Here is a 20,545-nt window from a genome sequence, read left to right as displayed (position 1 = left end):
ACTATCACTCCTGAGAATTGCCGACCCAGAACGGACACTGCCAGACGAGGGCTTCTATAATCAGTGAGGGGAGCAGTAGGATTGGATATCATATAGGACTGTGATGGTCGCACTGGGAGGTGCCCGCCACTAGACTTGCTCCGGGGTGAAGTGACTGAATAACAACAATGGTGTGACTTCGAAAACTAGCATCTAGCCGTAGCATGTCATAGAGGGACACTTGTTGGAAGGTGTTCTTCAAGACTCTCTCTGCTGTAAGCTTTTCTTGTTCTACCAGTGGTTTCTCTAGTCCCTTTATCTTCTGTAGATCGGAAACTGCTTCCAAGAAAGCTTCATCAATATCTGAGAGCAAAGGTTTGGATTCTTTCTTAGCACTGGGGGATGGCTTGTCCACAACTGAAGGCACGGTATCCACTGTTGTGAGAATGTGTGGGGAAGTTCAACCTGCTGGAATGCTAAGACCGAGAGCGTCTCTCTGGGCCGGAGTGAGGACACCCGATGGCTCCTCTATCAACTGCAGCGGCTTATTTTGAGGGGTAACCACGTAAGTAGAAGGGGGCGGCTGAGGAATGGTGCTAACTGTTATCAGATTGAGCTTGGGAAAGGTAAACTCATTTTGGCTTTGACTTGGGATCGAAGCCGTGGATGCACGAAGTTTAGGTCAATCCTTACTGTAGTGATCCTTCATTTCAGGGCAATGACGGCGGCAGGGAGGGGACGCTTTGGGCAGAGGGCATTTGCTTTGGTAATGACCATATTCCCCGCATTTGTAGCACAAAATGGGCCGATTCAATGGGCGAGTGGAAGGGTGAGGTGGTCCTTGCTCTTCGTGCATGGAGTTGGAGGTGGAGGCATAGAAGCTGTGAGGTGGTGAGGGAGCATGGGTATGATAAAAGCTCTGAGAGGGAAAAGTGCTCTGCATACCTTGCATAGGAGGGGCTGACAATAAAGGTGGCATGTGGTGTGGATGGCCACAGGGAGAAACCATGTTGGATGCAGGTGCTGGTCCTTGTTGAAGAGTAGGACCAAGACTTTGCTGTATTTGTCGCAATCCCTTGAGGTAGTAGCAATCCTTGTCCTCATGCCCAGACTTTTCGCAGAAGTGGCAATAAGCCCAAAGGGGACAGTCTTGTGGAGGGTGTCCTGGAGAGCGAGACGAGCTGCACCATACCATAGCCTTAGTCTCCTGCTGAGACCGAAGCTCTTCTAGCTTTTTCTTGATTTGATCCAAAGCCTCGTGATGTGGGGGCTTGTCCTGTCTAAGAGAGATTGATTTCTCCTCTTGAAGAGCGCGTTGTAGTTTTAGGGCTTCAAGTTCCCTACGTAAAGAAGTCAAAGGGTCAGATGGACTCTCCAAGAGTACAGAGGCAGGCTCTACCTGAGAAGAGTCGGTAAACAGCTTCCTTGCCCCCTCTATCCTAGTAGCAGCCGCAGCAAACTCCTCGAAGGTGGCATCAGGTCGGAGATTCTCTCTCAGTTTTTGGTGAAGAGTCTTTGGAAGAGCCTTCTCTACCCATTTCTTGACCATGAACTCACCTGGTGGTTGAGGAAGCTTGGCGACGAGAGACTGTTCGGTTCATGAGTTATGCAAAAGTCTCTTTGGGCCGAAGCATCAGGTTGGCCCACTCATCCAGAACCCTTTCTTGGAAGTCCCCTGGTCTGAAAGCTTCAAAAAACTGTTGTCTTAAAGCTGCTCAAGTTGAAAAGTGATTCTCTGCAAACTGACTGTACCACTTGTCTGCTAAGCCATCCAATGTTTATGGAAACAACACCAAATAAGCATCTTCTCTATTAAGACCACGACCTCTACAGAGAGATACAAACCTCCTTGCATGGTCGTCTGCATCTTCTGAGGAGAGTCCCTTGAAAGTAGGAAACTTGATGTTTACCTTCGCCAAAACACTGGTCAACGCCTCCATGGCCGGTTGCTTAGGAGCCCGTTGTTCAATAGCTTGCTATAACAAAAGGGGAGAGAGCTTTACTGGGGAAGGTGATCTGGAAGATGTAGAACTGGATGGAGGAATGGATGATGCCGTATGTGGAGGTATGGGTGATGACGTTGGTGGACTTCTACTAGGTACCAAGGGTTGGCGTCTTCTGTTGTAGTGCTATAGAGGACTCAGTAGTGCGCTTTGACTCTCTAATGACCGCCTTGTATGTGTCCTGTAGTGACCACAAACCCAACCAAGCTTTGAAGTTTGGGCAAGAAGACTTTTAACTGGTTGAACACAGGTCTAGACTCTACTAGACCAAGGCAAGTGACTAGACCACCTGGTTGGACCAGGGACGAAGAAGGACTAGACCAGGTGTTATGTCTCGCTCACACAGGAGAGGGGATCTAGTCGAGATGCCGTCGGGATGGGCGTCCAGGGTCCGGGCGGACATAGTGTGAACACGGCCAGTGTGGCCGGCCATTATTATAAAAGGGAGGCCAAGGCCTCATTTACAGTTATCGACCCCCACTGGCAGAGTGCCAGTGGTTAGCCCGTTAGGCTAGGAGTGCGCGAGGTCACCTCGAGGAGGTGAGGCCGGGTGGTATGGGACGCTCGGTCTTACAGGTGCAAGCCTACATCCTCGGACTCTGGACCAGCACGGGGGAGCTGCCGGATGGTGGCTATGGTCGGGTGGTTCGTCCGACGCGTGTCTGTAGGCGGTCCGTGTGGCCGGGAGATCCCCCTTTTAGTTCGTTTCATGGTATCAGAGACGGCTTGGCTGCACCAGGGACTATGTGCACACCTACGGATAGGTTCGAGTCGGATAGTCTTTGTTTCATGCAATTTTTTATGAAATGGTATTTAATTAATTATTTTTCTTCTCATAAGTGTGCGTGCAGGTGAAATTTAATGTGTGTTTTGTTGATTTTTGATAGATTTCAGCAATTTAGCGGGTGGAAAAGCTGGGAAGTGCAAGTTCTTCATTAAATTTACTGATTTTTGACAAAAATAAGTAAATTTCTCTCTGTAATGTTCTCTGTGCGAAGCATAGAGAGAGAGAGAGAGAGAGAGAGAGAGAGAGAGAGAGAGAGAGAGAGAGAGAGAGAGAGAGAGAGAGAGAGAGAGCAAACGTTCGGCTCTCCTCCTCTGTTGCCTCTAGTGTGGAGCGAAGAATGGAACGAAGAGAGAGGGCTGCTCTGTGTATACAGTGAAGCCCTCTTCTACTGCAAAAAGGAGAGAGAGAGAGAGAGAAATCGTAAGAGGAGAGGGGAATCGCAGAAGGAGAGAGAGAGCCAGCATGTGTTGCACAGGAGGAGGGAGAGAGCAGCGTGTGTTTTTCGCGTGCCAAACACAAGCGGCCACAAGCCTTTTTTTTCCACGCGTCACTTCCTCTTTCTCTCTGCGTGCGTTTTTTTGCAGTTTTCGTTGGAAGCTCTACGTTGAAACTTTTCATCTACTTAAGAGATTATTTAAATGCCCCTTTTATTTTAAAAGGGCCAGGACATTTTGAGTTTTTTAAACCAGGGTCTGAAACTTGAGTTTATTAAAAAACTCACTTATAGAGACTTCAAACTTTACAGAGAACTCATTTCTCAAGTCTTCTGCTCCTCTCCAAAGCCTACTCTCTCGCACCTGCTCGCGCTTTTGCGCTCCCGCGCTCCCGCCATCACCTGCTCGCCTTCAGACGCTCACGCCGATGCGTGGAGCTCCTTGCCACGTGTCATTGCCCAGCCCAGAGCGTCCGTTCAGTATGAACCAGACCAGACCAACTGTACTAACTGTGTGTCCTGTGAAAGTGACGTGACATTGTAGCCCTGCTACAAGCTGATCAATGAGGCTAGTTCCTCCTCAAGTGAATCTGACATGCCAAGGACAGTAGCCTTTTTTGTCAGAAGAAAATCAAGGCCAGTCTTACTAAAACGATGGCTATTAAAGTTACAAAATTTTTATGGACATCACTGTCATAAATTAGTTATATGGATTTGAAAGCATAGTTACAGGGGATGGAGGGGACGGACCCTAGGGACGGGGGACTCCCGATTCCGGGACGGGGACGGGTGGGGACGGGTGTGGACGGACGGCAAAAGGGCTGCCAGGCCACAATGCAGGCAAAACGTCCCCAGGACGGGAGGGGACGGCAGGGGACAGGAGGGGACGGCAGGAGACTTTTTTTAAAATTTGAAAAATTGATCATTTCTAGTGGCTAGTTCCTCTCCAATAGCCATATGTTTGAACTTTGAAGCACCCCAATGGCTATAAAAGCCACCCTTTGGTCCTCATTTCTCGATGTTTTATAAGCACATTTGCGTCTATATCACTCATGTTATTTGGTCTAATTAGTGTAAATTTGTGGTCAAAGTGATGCTCTATGTGTGTTGCATGTGTGTAGGTCAAAAAATGCCAAAAAAAATCTTCTTCTTTTTTTGCTGTTCCGACCCCCGTCCCCGTTTCTTGACTTTTGCCGTCCCGTCCCCGTCCCCGTCCCCGTTCCCGATCCCGACCCGCCGTCCCATGTAACTATGTTTGAAAGAACCTCACGGCGAGTTGGAACGTGACAAGCGGTTGTGTCATTTGGAAGATGCTATGACAAGATCTTACAGCCTTCTTTAAGCTGGCAAGGAGATTAGACATGCAATAAACAGTACCCTTTGTTTGTTTGTGTTGTGTGTGCCCTCTGGCGGCGGAATTTTTCAGTTACATAATAATCAAACTCATCGCCTTCCCTTGTGGCATGATTTGTATATGTCTGATGCATTGCATGTCATCGAACTTAAACAAACTTAAGACATTATCCACGTAAACAACCAAGAGTCAATGCTCATCTCTTGATTTTTATTCCTTTCTCCTTGAGAGCCTTGGATAGAATTGAAGAGGGGGCATCCATAGAGTAGGCAGGAGCATATACTGCATGAAACGAAGCTAGGAAACCTGCTCCTGCATCTCTTGAAGCTGAGCTTGAAGCAAAGCTTGCTATGAGTGTGGAGTCCTATTCTGGAGGTAAGGGAGAGACTCCATCCAATGTTTCTCGTGCATGAGCGTGGAGTCTGGAGAAGCCATGTCCTCCAAGGGCTGATATCTGCTAGTCGTAGTGAACATCATATGATGCCATGGGGTTGGACGGTGTATGTATAGTGCCCTTGCTTTTGAGACGAAAGGGAAGGCTTCCTGGGAAATTTCTGGAGAGGAGGCATGCGCCAAGAGAGTACAGCCAATCGTCCCTAATCAGGGGGGAACTGTCCAGGTAGGTGTGGGATCAATGGGCTGGAGGCAGGCCAAGATCGCCTGCAAAGGGGGGGTGCTGTGGAGGCTGCCAAATGCTGGGAGGAAACCCAAATAACTGCCAATCTCGGGGGTAGAGGGAGCTAAGTGCAGCCACCTTTGTCGGCACCCCTGAAGGTTAGGAGGAGCCTGCCGAGGCCTGATAACTACCACCCAAGGGGGCTGGGGCAAAAAACACGAACTTCCGAGTCAACAGCCTAGGTGCTGCTGGATAAGTCACACCAAGTTGCTCCACTTCCCATTTTCGTCAATGATTAATCATTATATACTTTCGCTTTTAATTGACCACTGTTTTTTTTTTCTCTGGTCAAGTACAACAAGAACCTTAGCAGATAATAGCTGACTTTTAATGGGCCTGTACAGGCAAATGGGGAACTGGAATACGTCGTCTGACAAGGAGCAACAATTAGATCGGCTTTTGACAGAATGGTAAGTTAAGTCATCATTTTAAAATGAGCACATGGGAAGTTTTAATATGCCAAGATTTTCTTACAGGGCGGAGTATATCACAGGCAAGGGTAGAGGGAAAGGGATTAATAGTCATATGTACTTATCAGAAGTGGAACCATTTCTGGAAGAGTTTGCAAAGAGGAGTCTTTGGAACAAGAGCCTTATTGGTTATACTGGACCAGCGGGTAAAACAGAGGAGCTCTTGAAAGAACTGACAGAGGAAGCAGATGTCTCTGAGCAGCAGGCTCCTCCAGTTGCTAAGGAGACAGTTGATGGGAAGGGGATAATAATTTTTTTTCCAGGTGAGGCTTCCTGCTTTCTTGATGACATATACCAAGCTGTTTTAAACGACAGTACTCAACAACTTCAGGTGCTTTGCGTCAATATCATAATGCTGAAACTTGCAAAACTTCAGTGCAAGAGCAGGAAAAATCATCAGGTCTTGAGAGTTATCGTTTTGGTTTTTCATTGGGCAGGTATACCAGGCTGTGGAAAGTCTGCCTTGTGTGAGGAGCTTTTCAAGGATCCTGGTGATCTTGCCAATGGAAGAACTATACGTTCTTTAATGGGAGATCTTGTAAAAGGTACTTTCAACTCAAACTATTTACAGCTTGGTTATGTTTGTGACTTGCATGTTGCATGCTTGATGTCCTTGACTTGTTCTTGTCTTTTCTCAGGAAAGTATTGGTCTCTATTAGCTAAACAGCATCAACAAGGACCTGCAACAGGAGTCACTTTAGCTGATAAAAATGCTCCAAATGTTGAAGTATGGAAAACGGTAAGTATCAGGTTCATGAAATCCTATGAAGTTTCCCAATTTTTTTTGAGCTGGTGCTCATTGAATCAAGGGATCTCTAGTATTAGCACTGAATTCTGATGAGTATGGAAGCTTGTGTGCGCCAAATGAAATCTTGGCCACTCGGAAGGTCACTTACAACTTTATAAGTCAGTGGGAACTAGAGAATTAACTCAAAGGGGCAAACTGGACACTTGGCAGGAGGAGGTCAGTCTGCAGGACACCTCAGCTGGAGGAGGCGCCCAATTTGAGAGAGGAAGCTGATTTTTTATCATAAGTGAGCTACAGTGTGTGTGTGAGTAGTGGGTGCAGGTCTACAGCTTTAATGGAAAGCTTGCCTTCTCCTCTGTCTCATGTAGCGCGATGATTTGCTCTCGTGCAACTCTCTCTCCCCTTTGGCACATATGGTAATGCCCCACTAGATGGGCTACTCAGATGAACATATACAATTATGGGGGTTTATGCGCGTTTGCCAAGGCAAGAACCTTCTGAACAGGAACCAGATTAGCTAATTGCTAATCCCCCACAGGTACACACAGTTCCATAGCGAAAGATTGCGAGTTTGGAGAGTTTCTCACGTGAAAACTCGTCCGATTCACAAGGGAACTGTCCCATTGCGTGCGGGAGCCCTTGGGACACGCGTAGGCGTGTTCGCTCCGCTAAAAACGATCCGAAACAGCAAATTACAGCCTGGTGTGTTTTTCTGCAGGTTTAGGGTTTCGCACCTAAACTGCAAGGGAACACCGGGGGAGCCTCGTGAGAGCCTTGGGATGTGTGTACAGGCTTTTGGGCACCCGACACAGAAAAACAAGGAATTACAGCCGGCTTAATTTCTGTGACAGCTCACCAGAAAGCTTCCAGATAGCGAGGGAATCCGTCCTAGACAGGTGCTTTTGACCTACTTGGGTTTTTGCGTCGTTATGTTGCCAAAATCAGGTCGAAAACCTGCGTTTTCAGCCCTCGCCAGGATTGGACAGCTTTGTGAAAGCTTGTGCTAAGTGGTCGGATCGTCTACCTTAATTTGAATAAAGAAATACCGAAAGGGGCGCCAGTCTTTGGGGCCTACAGGGTGTCGGTCTCGTGTGCGCAGTGACATTCTAGTCTCGTTGGACGCAACTGTGTTCTCTTTCCTTCTCAGTGCTCTGTGTAAAGTTAACAGGTAATTGAAATAGTACCGCCCTGAGCCCTCTACGTTGTACAGGCCTGTTATAAAGAAAATACCCAATTACCGAGACTGAGTGGGAAATGATACTTCAGATTGAAAGATGGAAACTTCTACAAACCTAGCAGAGATTGAGACATAACAGAACTCCCGTTTTGGTGGAAAGGTAGTTGGGAGGAGAGAGATGGGATATTTGAACCTACAGATGGCGAAATCGTTGCAGATTGCTTACTCAGAGTAATAGCACTTGATTCTGGAGCCATTTACCAGAGGCAATGGAACACCATCCAAAGTTACTAACTGGATTGCTCCTTGTGGCAAAATTTCTTGCACCCTGAATGGCCCTTGCCAGGCTGGAACCAGTTTTTTAGCCTTTTTTAGACACTTAGCTTGATAAAGTAGCACCAGTGCTCCTTGCGTAATTTGCGGCTTTCGGAGAAGGCGATCATGCCATGCTTTGCGACGAAGCTGCTTTGCTTCCAGAGCCCGGGAAGCCAAACTTCGGCTTTCCTCCAGAAGGTAAAGACGAGAGACGGATGCCGACCCCAAATCTCCATTGGCACGCAGACTACCCACTCGCGGAGATCCTGAATTGAACTCGAAGGGTGCTATCGCTTCCAAACCGAAGGCTAATTGAAATGGGGTGTGATTGGTTGTGGCTTTGAAACAAGTGCGGTATGCCCAAAGGGTGCCATGGATAGCTTGACCCCAAGTCGCAGGATGCAGATGACATGCTTTCCGCAGAAGTGCTATGAGAACCTTATTAGTGCTCTCCGGCTGTCCATTTGCTCTCGGGTAATAGGAACAAGATTTTCGGTGAAAAATCTTGTAGTTGGCCAGCAAGGTTGAAATTGTTTCATTCACAAAGTGACTACCCCTATCACTGGTGATTTCCAAGGGACACCCAAACCTGCACAAATATTTTTGTAGAGAAACTTGGCTACAGTAGTGCGAGTGAAATCCGTTGTTGCCAGTACCTCTGCCCACTTTGTTGCATAATCTGTAGCCACTATTAGATACTTCCGATTGCCTGGTTGGGCGGAGGGAGTAATTGGACCCACAAAATCAATGCCCCATCTCTCAAAGGGCTGCCATGCCATAGAGACTTGCAGGGGACGGTTTGACTGCTTGCTTGGTTTGGGGCCACAGCGCTGACATACATCACATACTTTGACATAGGCAATTGCATCTCGAAAAATATAGGGCCACCATAAGCCACACTGGAGAATCTTCTTAGCAGTAATATGACCAGGGTAATGGCCACCAGTGGGACCAGTGTGGGCATCCTCCAAAATAAACGCCAGTAGAAAGTAGATGCAAAACATCGCCGTACCATTCCGGAGTGGTATCCACCTTATAGAGGCTGCTATCTGGAAATTCGTTTGCAATCCCTGTTGCTTCTTCACCTGTGTGAATGCGAGAGAGGTGGTCGGCAAGGACATGATGTTTGCCGGGCCTGAGTACCACTTCAAAATCAAATTCTTGAAATAGGAGTAGCCATCGCCATACTTGACCTGCAACTTGCGGCTTGTTGAGCAGATAGCGCAGGGCATGGTGATCAGTTATAACTGTGAAGTGGACCCCTAATAAATAATGTCGAAACTTTTGCAGAGCATACACAATAGCTAAGCCTTCCCTTTCTGTGGTGCTATAGTTGCGTTCTGCCTTGGTGAGTAGGCGACTTGCATAGTGAACAGGGCGATCCAGGGTACTCCTTACTAGGCTGCGTCACCACAACATCCACAGCCAATTGACTCGCATCAATATGTACATGAAAAGGGAAAGACCTATTGGGAGCTACTAGGATAGGTGCTTCAGTGAGGCGTTTTTTGAGATATGCAAAAGCTTTAGCCTCTGCATTCGACCATTGGAAGGGAACAGTAGCGCTGGTTAGGCGTGTTAGGGGCTGAGCCACCTGCGCATACATGCGTATAAACCTGCGATGATAGCCTGTGTGACCAACAAAGCTCTGCACCCCTTTTGGATTGATGGGAGGTGGTAACTTCAAGATTGCCACAATCTTCTCTGGGTCATGTGCTAAACCTTTAGCAGACACCACATGGCCTAGCAGTGTGCCCTCAGTGACCAAAAAATGACATTTGTTAGGATTCAGCTTTAGGCGCGCCTCTCTGCACCGGAGGAAGACAACAGAGAGCTGAGCGAGGTGTTCCTCTAGATTTTCCACTGGGGTTGAACATTGAGCACCTGAAAAGGTCAAAAAATTGTCCATGAAGATGCGAAGATGATCCGTAAGCAGAGGACAAAAGATGAGATATACCGTCCGATTGAAAGAAGGTGGAGCCTTTTTCAACCCAAAAGACATTCTAGTGTAGATAAAAATACCCCAGGGAGTCACAAAGGCCGTTTTCAGCTGATCACCTGGATGGATGCCCAACTGATTGTATCCACTAAACCCATCCATGAAACTGTACAAAACATGCCCTGCTACGTCCTCGAGCACACGCTCAGTGAAAGGTGTGGGGAAACCATCTGGGATAGTTACCTTATTCAACGCGCGGTAATCTACGCACACACGAATTTTATTTGACTGCTTCTTAGGCGCTATCACCATGGGTGATAACCACTCAGAGTGCTCCACAGGTACAATGATTCCTGCCTCTTGCATTTTTTCGAGCTCTGACTTGACAGCCTCTACATACTTTGGGTTGAGCTTCTAAGCTCGGCCTCTGACAGGCTTAGCCCCTTCAACCAGAGGGATAGTGTGGAGACCCAATTCTGGTGGGATCCCTTCCAAATCCTTGTAGGACCAAGCAAAAACATCCTTAAAAGAGTGAATAAAAGAAACTACCTGATTAAGTAATGCCGGATGCTCCCATAACCAAGGTGCTAAGAGGACGTACTGAGGGTCATCAGGGTCGCCCAGGTTGACTTTTTTGACAGGGTCAGGGGGTGTAACAGTGGGGGGTACTTCAAAAGTTGAGAACTGAGCTGCCTCTTGGAGCCTCGAGACTTCATGTGCTGGTGTTTGGTCGATTGGAAACTCCGCATACTCTTCTTGTAACCATCCTGGTGGAAGCTCCTCGAAGGGTAAATCTTCAGACACAAGCATAACCGAGTGCTTTGGAGGGGGCGGGGCGTCGGACCTGGGAGATGTTAGAGGGAGGGGGAAATCATTGGCGAGTTCATGCAGAGGAGATTTTTTCCCCCTTCGGTGATGTGTTATAGGTTCCAAGAGGCCGAGGGCTTCCGTAGGAGGATCATCTGAATAATGAGAATTTGGGGCTGACACACTTACTTGTTGGACTGGTCCACGGTTTGCTGTAGGACTACTGTCTTCTGTAGGGCTTGGGACATTTATGTCCGCTAAAGGAGTTGGGAGAGAGTGTGTTACCGGCACAGGTGAGTTTTGAATAGAAACAACATAGCATGGCGTCGAGGCGGTAGCTTCCAACCACTGCAACAGGTCTTCGTCAGACCCGTCAGGTGGGATGGGTTGCTCAGGGTCGAGGTTGGACTGTACTGACAATGAGCTGTGATGAGCCATTGGATCCATACCTCCTTCGAGCCGAATTGGTTGCATGGGGGAGCCAGGAGTATGTATCCACATGGAGTCGTTTCCCCAATCATGCAGTGCCTTAGTATACCGCAACCATGGTCTACCAATCAGCAACGAAAGGCCACCTGAGGAAGACTGACCACCACAACCATGGTCTTCCCCACCTGAGGAAGACTTAGTATGCCGCAACCATGGTCTTCCCCAATCATGCAATGCCTTAGTATGCCGCAACCATGGTCTTCCCCACCTGAGGAAGACTGACCACCACAAAATCTAAGCTAAATGTGAAGCCTTGTACCATCAGCGGCACCTTCTCTACTATGCCCACCGGGTAGACTGTCCTCTGGTCTGCCAATGTAACAGTGAATGGAGCAGGGCGGGTAGGCTGCAAGCCTAAGGCCAACATAGTAAATTCTAGCATCAGATTGATCCCAGATCCACCGTCCACTATGACGCCTGAGAATTGATGCCCAAGAATAGAAACAGTGAGACTAGGACTTTTGTAGTCGGTGAGGGGAGCAGCTGGATATGATATCATATAGGACTCCAAGGGCTGCACAGGTAGGTGCCCGCCACTAGGCCCTGCACCCGGGTACAGAGACTGGATGATGGAAAGGGTGTCACTTCTAAAATTTGCATCAAGTCGAAGCATGTCGTATAGTGACACTTGTTGAAAAGTGTTTTTTAGGATAGACTCTACAAGTCCTCTACTGCTTCCATGAAAGCACCATCAATATCTCATAGAAGCGAGGTAGGTTGGCTCTTGACACTACCTGCTGGTTTGTTAGCTACTACTGGAGTTTGACTCATTCGAGTGACAGGAGATGGAAAGATTGGGCCGCCAGGGAGGCTGAGGCCAAGAGCAGCTCTTTGTGCCCGTGTGAGCACATCAGCCTGCTCTTCCACTTGCTTCAACCCGTCTCGAGAGGCAACTACAAGCGTGGAAGGCGAGGCCTGTGGAATGGAGTTTACTATGATGAGGTTAAGGTTTGGGAATGTAAACTCCTGTTGGTTCTGGCTTGTGCTTGTAGATGTGGACGCTCGTTGTTTTGGGCAATCCTTACTATAGTGATCCTTAGCTTCAGGGCAATGTCGGCAAGGAGGGGACTCTTCTGGTAAAGGATATTTGCTCTGATAGTGTCCATACTCCCCGCACCTGTAGCACAAAATTGACCTATTTGAGGGACGAGGTGGTCTCGGCCCTTGCTGCATGTGACCGGATGCTGACGTGTAGAAGCTTTGAGGAACTGAAGGAGTACTAGCATGATAAAAGGTGGGGGATGTAAAGTTGTTGTGTATACCTTGCATCGGAGGTGTTGTCAGCAGAGGGGGCATCGGGTTTTGATGGCTATACGGTGACACCATGTTTGATGCAGGTGCTAGCCCTTGTTGGAGGGACGGACCTAGACTTTGTTGTATCTGCTGTAATCCCTTGATATAATAGCAATCCTTGTCTTCATGCGCAGACTTCTCGCCGAAGTGGCAATAAGCTCGAAGGGGACAGTCTTGTGGAGGATGTCCTGGAGAGCGACACGAGCTGCACCATACCATAGCTTTAGTCTCCTATTGAGACCGAAGCTCTTCTAGCTCTCTCTTGATTTGATCCAAAGCCTCTAGATGGGGTTTCTTCTAGCGAAGAGAGATATTTTTCTCCTCTTGCAGAGTGCGTTGTAGTTTTAGGGCTTCAAGTTCTCTATGCAAAGAAGTCAATGGATCAGCAGTACTTTCCGAAAACACAGAGGGGGTCTCTATGTGAGTGGAGTTTTTGAACAGCTTCCTAGCCCCCTCTATCCTAGTAGCAGCTGCGATGAACTCCTCCAAAGTGGCGTCGCGTCGGAGACTCTCTCGAAGTTTTTGTTGCGATGTTTAGGGAAGCGCCTTCTCCACCCACTTCTTAACCATGAATTCACCGGGTTGCTGGGGAAGCTTGGCAACCAGAGACTTGGTCTTGGTCATAAGCTCCTCTAGCTGGAGCACCATGTTGGCCAACTCATCCAACACCTTCTCTTGGTAGTCACCTGGCCTGAAAGCTGCACAGAACTGTTGTCTTAAGGCTGCCCAAGTTGCAAAATGATTTTTTGCAAACTGGCTGTACCATTTGTCTGCTAAGCCATCCAAGGTGGATGGAAAGTACCAAATAAGCATCTTCCCTGTTAAGACCACGACCCCTACAGAGAGACAAATCTCCTTGCATGGTCATCAGCATCTTTTGAAGAGAGTCCTTTGAATGTAGGGAACTTGATGTTTACCTTGGCCAAAACGCTAGCCAACGGCTCCATGGCCCCTTGCTGAGCCTGTTGCTCAATAGCCTGCTGTAGCAGAATAGGAGAGAGCTTTACTGGAGAAGGTGATCTGGAAGATGTGGAACCGGATGGAGGAATGGGTGATGTCGTATGTGGAGGTATGGGTGACGAGGTTGATGGACTTCTACTAGGTAATAAGGGTCGTCTTCTATTGTAGAACTTCAAAGGGCTTAGTAGTGCACTTTGACGCTCGACTGACCGCCTTGTATGTGCCATGCAGTGACCACCAATCCAACCGAACCTTGGGCAAGAAAACCTATACTGGTTGAAGACAGGTCTAGACTCAGGTTGAAGACAGGTCTAGACTCAGGCTGGACCAAGGACGAGGAGAGACTAGACCAGGGACGAGGATAGATTGAACAAGGCTAGAGAGACCAGACCAATTGGACCAGGGCGAGATAGGACCAGACCAGATGGACTTAGACCAGGGACGAGGACAGATTGGACCAGGCTAGAGAGACCAGACCAATTGGACCAGGGTGAGAGAGGACCAGCCCAAAAGGACCAGGGCCGAGAGAGGAACAGACCACCAGGCTACTCAGTGCCGGGCAAAGTAGGCAAAGCTAGTTAAACCCAACTAGCTTCCAGATTTGCACTTCAGAGAGAGTGAGACTTCAGTTGAGGTCCCACCGTGATCGCCAAAATGAGAGCACCTGTAGCGTAGATAGTGTGTCGTGCTCTCTACAGTGGGTGCTCCTCAGTGCAATGTGCGTGACAATCTCACTCAAAACAGGCTGAAAACACAAAACAATAGACAACAACTCTCACAGACACAACAGAGCAACAACAACAGTAGACCACAACAACTGACTCCACTATCTCAAAGAACTGATACAGACTCTGGCGTTGCAGCACACTCAGCTCCACCCCAGGACTCTCAGATACAATGGGGGTGTCGAGGCTCAGATGTGCGGGGATGGTGAAGACGTGCTCTGTGTACAGACTCACTCTAAACGACTACATAAAGATAATCCCCAAAATGACCGAAACGACTACTCATATGCACAACCATAGAGAGCCACCAACGGCTCATAAATGTCAGCCATCTAAGTCTATCCCGAAACTGAGTGGTGGTGACCTGGCCACGATGTCCACTAGGCCACCGTCCGTATCGTGCCACGTGTCGTTGTCCAGCCGAGAGAGTCCGTCCAGTGTGAACCAGACCCGACCAACTGTATGTCGTGTGAAAGTGAAAGTGACACTGACACTGTAGCCCTGCTACAATGCCAATCAAAAGGGGTGATGGCCTTTTGATGGAATGTAACACGTGGTGTCTTCCAAGTTCGGGATTTGTTCAGGAGGAATCACTAGGCCATCCTGCCCCAGTCATTCCTTCAAACGGCTTACCTGGAACACAGGATGCACAACAATGCCCAGAGGTAAGTCCAGCTTGTAAGAAACCACACTTATCTCCTTTGTGCTCTGAAACGGACCACAATAACGAGAAGACAATTGCGAGCATTGGCCAGTTCGGATCGTTTCGGTATCCTTCGGTACCCTAAGGTACACCCACATGCCCTCCTTGAGTTCGTGGGGTTGTTGATGCTGATTGGCATAAAAAGTGGCACGATCTTGTGATGTCTTTATGCTCTCTTTCGCGATCTAAAGCATTTCCCGCATATCGTGTAAGAAATTGGCTACCAATCGCATCGTGATCCCCTGGAATCCGGAGGCGATTGGTGGTTTTGGCTCATAATCGTTGTAGCTGGGTCTTCCCTTGCTCCTCGAGTTGAGATCAGTGAGCCACATCATCTAGAAGCCAGTGTGAGTTTTCGAAGATCATGCGTCTGTTGCCCCCTTGATGGAAGCCATCGGTCTGGGTGAACCTATAACACATCATAGAAGGGGGAAGAAATCTCCTTTGCAAGAGTTCACCAACGTCTCACCACTCCCGTTAGCCTCCTCTTTGTCTGACTCCCCGCCCGCACAACAACACTCTGCTGTGTCTGAGGAATTCCGTTTGAGGAGCTTCCACCAGGATGGTTACAAGAGGAGTATACTGATTTTCACATCGATTAGACACCAGCCCATGATGTCTCAAAGCTCTAAGAGGCGGCTCAATCTTCATCTTCTGATGCACCTTCACCAGCTACACCTCCTGACCTAGTTAGAGAAGTCAACCTGGGTGCCCCTAATGACCCTCAGCACATCCTCTTAGCCGCTTGGTTATGGGATCATCCCGTGCTACTCGATCAGGTAGTCTCTTCTTTTATGCACTCCTTTATAGATGTTTTTCCTGGTCTTACAAAGATTTGGAAGGTATCCCACCAAGATTGGGTGTCCACACTAACCCTCTGGTTGAAGGGGCTAAACCAGTCAGAGGCCGAGCTTACAAGTTCAACCCTACATATGTAGAAGCTGTCAAGAAAGAGCTAGAAAAAAATTCAAGCAGGGATCATTGTACCAATGGAGCACTCTGAGTGGCTATCACCTATGGTCATAGTGCCTAAGAAGCAATCTAATAAAATCAACGTGTGCGTCGACTACCGCGCTTTGATCAAGGTAACTATCCCATATGGTTTTTCCACACCCTTCACTAAGCGTGTGCTCGAAGATATGGCATGGCACATACTTTACAGTTTCATGGATGGTTCAGTGGCTTCAATCAGTTGGGCATCCATCTGGGTGATAAGCTCAAAATGGCTTTTGTGACTCCCAGGGATATTTTCATTTACACTAGAATGTCTTTTGGGCTGAAAAATGCTTCGGCTTCTTTTAATTTCACAATATATCTCATCTTTTGTCCTTTGCTCACAGATCATCTTCTCATATTTATGGACGATTTTTCAACCTTCTCGGGTGCTCAATGTTCAACCCTAGTGGAGTATCCAGAGGAGCACCTCACCCAGCTCTTTGCCGTCTTCCTCAGGTGTTGGGAGGCACGTCTGAAGCTCAATCCGAACAAATGCCATTTTTTGGTCACTGAAGGTACACTTTTTGGCCATGTGGTGTTTGCTAAAGGTTGAGCCCGTGACCAAGAAAATAGTAGCCATCTTGATGTTGCCTCCTTGCATCAATCCCAAAGGTGTTCAAAGCTTTGTGGGCCACACAGGCTATCATCACATGTTCATCCGGATGTGTGCACAGGTAGACCAACCATTGACCTGGCTCACTAGTGCTACTGTACCCTTTCAATGATGAAAGCGCGAGGCTGAAGAATTTGCAGACCTCGAAAAACGTCTAACCGAAGGACCTATTCTAGTTGCCTCCGATTGGTCCCTCCCATTTCATGTGCTTACGGATGCCAATCAACTGGTTGTGGGTGCTGTGCTGACTCAACCTAGCAAGGAGTTCAACCTGGATCGGCGTGTTCACTATGCAAGTCGACTGCTCACCAAAGCGAAGCGCAACTATAGCACAATAGAAAGGGAAGGTTTGGCTATTGTGTAAGCTCTACAAAAATTTCGTCACTATTTATTAGGGGTGCACTTCACAATTATTAATGATCACCATGCTTAACAAGCTGCAAGTTGCAGGTCGATTGTGGCGTTGGCTACTTCTATTTTAGGAGTTTGATTTCGAGGTGGTTGTCCGTCTGGGCAAGCATCATGTCATGGCTAACCACCTCTCTCACATTCAAACAGGTGAAGAAGCTATAGGGATTGTAGATGACTTTCCATATATCGGTCTCTCTAAGGTGGATACAACTCCGGAATGGTACCGCAATGTCTTGCATTTGCTATCTATTGGCATGTACCCAGAGGATGCATCTCCCTTGCAGAAGAGAAGGTTGTTGTTGAAGTCTCAACCATTCACTCCATTGGCAGCCAACTCTACAAGTCAGGCCCGGATGGTATTATGAGGGGGTGTCTCTCCCCCCATGAAGCTGAGCATATTCTTGGCGATGCCCACAATGGTCCCACAGGTGGCCATTACCCTGGTCACATCACCACCCATAAAATTCTACAAAGTGGTTTCTAGTGGCCTTACGTATTGAGGGATGTAATTGCTTATGTCAAAGTTTGTGATGTTTGTCAGCGATGTGGACCGAAACCAAGCAGCCCAACCGTCCTTTGCAAGTCTCAATGGCGTGGTTACCATTTGAGAGATGGGGGTTAGACTTTGTGGGTCCAATTCTTTCTCGGCTCAACCAGGTAATCCTGAAGTATTTGCTTGTGGCTTTAGATTACGCTTAGTGGGCAGAGGTCCTGGCAACAACTGATTGCACTGGCAATACTGTGGCAATATATTTTGCAGGTTTGGATGTCCCGTGGAGATCACCAGTGATCGGGGCAATCACTTTGCTAATGAGATGATTTCAACTTTGTGGGCCAACTACAAGGTTTTTCATCGCAAATCTTGTGCCTATTACCCGAGGGCCAATGGGCAGGCCGAGAGTACAAACAAGGTTTTGATCGCCCTTCTACCGAAAGCGTGTCATCTCCATCCAACTTCATGGGCTCAAGCTATCCACGGCACCCTCTGGGCATATCGCACTTCCTTCAAAGTGACAACCACTCACACCCCTTTTCAACTAGTCTTCGGTTTGGAAGCCATAGCTCCTTTCGAATTCAACTTCGACTCCCCTCAGGTAGGCAGTCTTCGTGCGGATTGGGGTATGGGCTCTGCCTACATCTATCATCTCTCCCAGCTGGAAGAGAGTCGCTTGTAAGCTTCCAATTCACCCCAACCGGAACAGCTCCGTCGTAAGGCGTGGCATGATCGTCATCTTCGTCAGCCAAAATTCAAGCCCGGATCATTAGTGCTACGCTATCAAGCTCGCTACCAAAGGAAATCCAAAAAGCTCATCCCTGCTTGGCAAGGCCCTTACAAAGTGCAAGAGATTCTGCCCCAAGGAGCTGTTCAATTATCCACCCTGGCATGTGTTCCTTTAACCCTCGTCAATGGGTCTCGCATCAATTGCTATCATTTTGTAAGCTGACTGTCAATGGTTCTAGAATCAAGTGCTAATCTTACTAACCCGACTCCTCAGCCCTAAACTTTGATGTTCCCCATCCACTCTCTCATATCCCCTCTCCTTCTGCTGCTGTGGTAGGCACGGTGCTAGCTTTTGTATGGGCTCTCCCCTTCTTTTCTTGTGTGGCTCGTATTAAATTTGATCACTCTTGATGTGGTTCGCTTTGAGGTACTCAGTTGTAGTTGGTTGTTCCATCCCTTAAATCTGCTCTCTTCATTGCCTTTTGTTTGGCCTTCCCAACTTCTCTCTTATCCCTTACTAACGCTCTGCAACCTTGTGCTTGCGCGATCCGGTGTTCTCTAGAGGTACTCACATAGTACTAAGTCTCTCTTTGCTCTTTTTATGGGTATCTTGTGGGTGTGCAGTTACCATGTTCTTTAGCAATTTAACTTACACATTTTTCAGATACCAAACGTATTCAATAATTTAAGTTACCTACATCATTCAATGATTTATATTACCTGGTCTTTAAATTCTCCGAATCCTCTCTATTTTGTGACTCTGTCTATCTTCCCTTGCTGTTGCTAGTCCCCTTGCCTGCTGCTTGATGCTTTTGGGTGTTCTTGGGTATGGGTAATCACATCTTACTCTCCTTCTCGCCTTCTAGCTTGCTGTTATGACAGTGCTCGCCTGAGATCTTCACCTTCTTGCCTCGACTAGTTGTGCTCGTCTTTGGTCTCGCCCTCGCCATTCCCCTTGTCTTCGATCCTAACTCCTCGCATACTGTGTCCTGCCCTCGCCCGATGTGCTCATACTCGCCCTCGCCCCTCGCCATTAGCCCTCGCCTTCTCCTCTCGGCCTTGCCCTCGCCCCAACCTGCTGCCCTCGCCCTTGGCCATTAGACCTCGCCCTTGCCTCGGACCTGCCTCGCCAGTAGCCTCGTCAGGTCTCGCCATTCTCCCTCGCCCTCGCCTCGCCCTTCGCCCTCGTCCAATTCTTTCGCCATCCGGCGTTCGATTTTGCCAAGGCCAGCTTAGCATACATTAACAATAGTGTGCATAGGGACAATATCTCTCTAGTAAAGCATGTGCATGTTCCGGTCTCAAGCATGGATATGCTACCAGGTGTCTTATAAAGAGAATGCCCCTAGAACACTGAAGGTAATTCCCCAATACGCATACAATGAATTCTTCACGCACTGCCATGGTTGATGTGCACACAATGTCAACAATCAAACCTATAGTTTCAGCATTAGAAAGCCTTCACCACCCCTTTCGCCATTGAAGTCCTTTATCTTCTATTTGCATTGCAGTGGGCCTCTTACTACTGGATTCCTATAACCATCATTTAGGACATTCAAATCTAGCAATGATGTGCCTGTCTGAGAGATCCCTAATGTCTGAACCTGTATAGAATTAAGTGTTTCACTTTGCTAATAGCATTCTGTTTTTTTAATGCAAATTTATAGTGTTAGTTTGAAAGAGAAAACTGATGAATTACAGGTTGGAGACATTTCTAAAAGCACATCGGCAATTGGAGTTCCTGTTGTCCCTGATTCTGGAGGTAGCTATCTGATTGGACCTTTAAATTGTTATTGTACTAGATAATCCTCTTGAGTTTTGCATGGCCGTCTTGGATGCTCTTTGAAATCCAACATAATTTCATTTTCAGGCACAGAATATAATCCGTTTTCTTTGGAAGAACTCGCCCTTTTCATGTATCGTGTGCTTCAGCGGACAAACCACCCAGTAAGCTTTCATTTCCATATAGATTTACAAGTAATGCTCCTTGGTTGCTGCTCGATCCTTGAGTTCTAGCTTTGTTGCTATTAACTGGTGCCCCTAGTGAGTGAAGGTGGATACTTGGGTCTGTATGTGAATTGGGTGCTGGTATTAATGAGCTAATTGTCAGTGGGCTGATCTTTTTAGATAATGCAATTCACCTCCTGAGCGAGTCAATCTTAGAACATTTAAGTGGTGGGAGACACATCAAAGACAGGTAAACTGAACATTTTTCTTATTGCCGCCGAATCACAAACCCATCCCTTCTGAGTTGGTGATGATGCTCTCTATAGAAAGCCATCTTCCTGCCCAACTCCTGTGTCGGCTCTATCCATGTCCTCCTGGTGTCCAATTGGGTCAAGTCCTGGCGAATGAGTCTAGTAATCTCCATCTGTGTAAGAGACAAAGATGGTGCATCAAGGGAGTACTGGAAGGAAGGCAAGCTGTCCATGCTGAAGCCATGTA

General features: G+C 47.8%; 1 protein-coding gene across 1 annotated transcript in view; it reads left to right on the top strand.

Moving 5' to 3' along the window:
• The window catches only part of LOC147435308 (tRNA ligase 1-like), a 238,268-nt gene that overhangs the window by 179,270 nt on the left and 38,453 nt on the right, over positions 1-20,545 (top strand). Inside the window, exons 15-20 of the mRNA XM_086488390.1 lie at positions 5,577-5,642; positions 5,709-5,965; positions 6,140-6,247; positions 6,341-6,441; positions 19,802-19,862; positions 19,971-20,047. Coding sequence (XP_086344516.1) covers positions 5,577-5,642; positions 5,709-5,965; positions 6,140-6,247; positions 6,341-6,441; positions 19,802-19,862; positions 19,971-20,047 — 670 coding nt within the window. The remainder of the gene's footprint in view (positions 1-5,576; positions 5,643-5,708; positions 5,966-6,139; positions 6,248-6,340; positions 6,442-19,801; positions 19,863-19,970; positions 20,048-20,545) is intronic.

Source organism: Adiantum capillus-veneris, chromosome 18 (genome assembly GCF_014529385.1).
Source record: "Adiantum capillus-veneris isolate H3 chromosome 18, ASM1452938v2, whole genome shotgun sequence".
Lineage (NCBI taxonomy): Eukaryota > Viridiplantae > Streptophyta > Polypodiopsida > Polypodiales > Pteridaceae > Adiantum > Adiantum capillus-veneris.
Note: the sequence above shows the minus strand (reverse complement) of the source record. Positions and strands in the feature narration are given on the sequence as shown.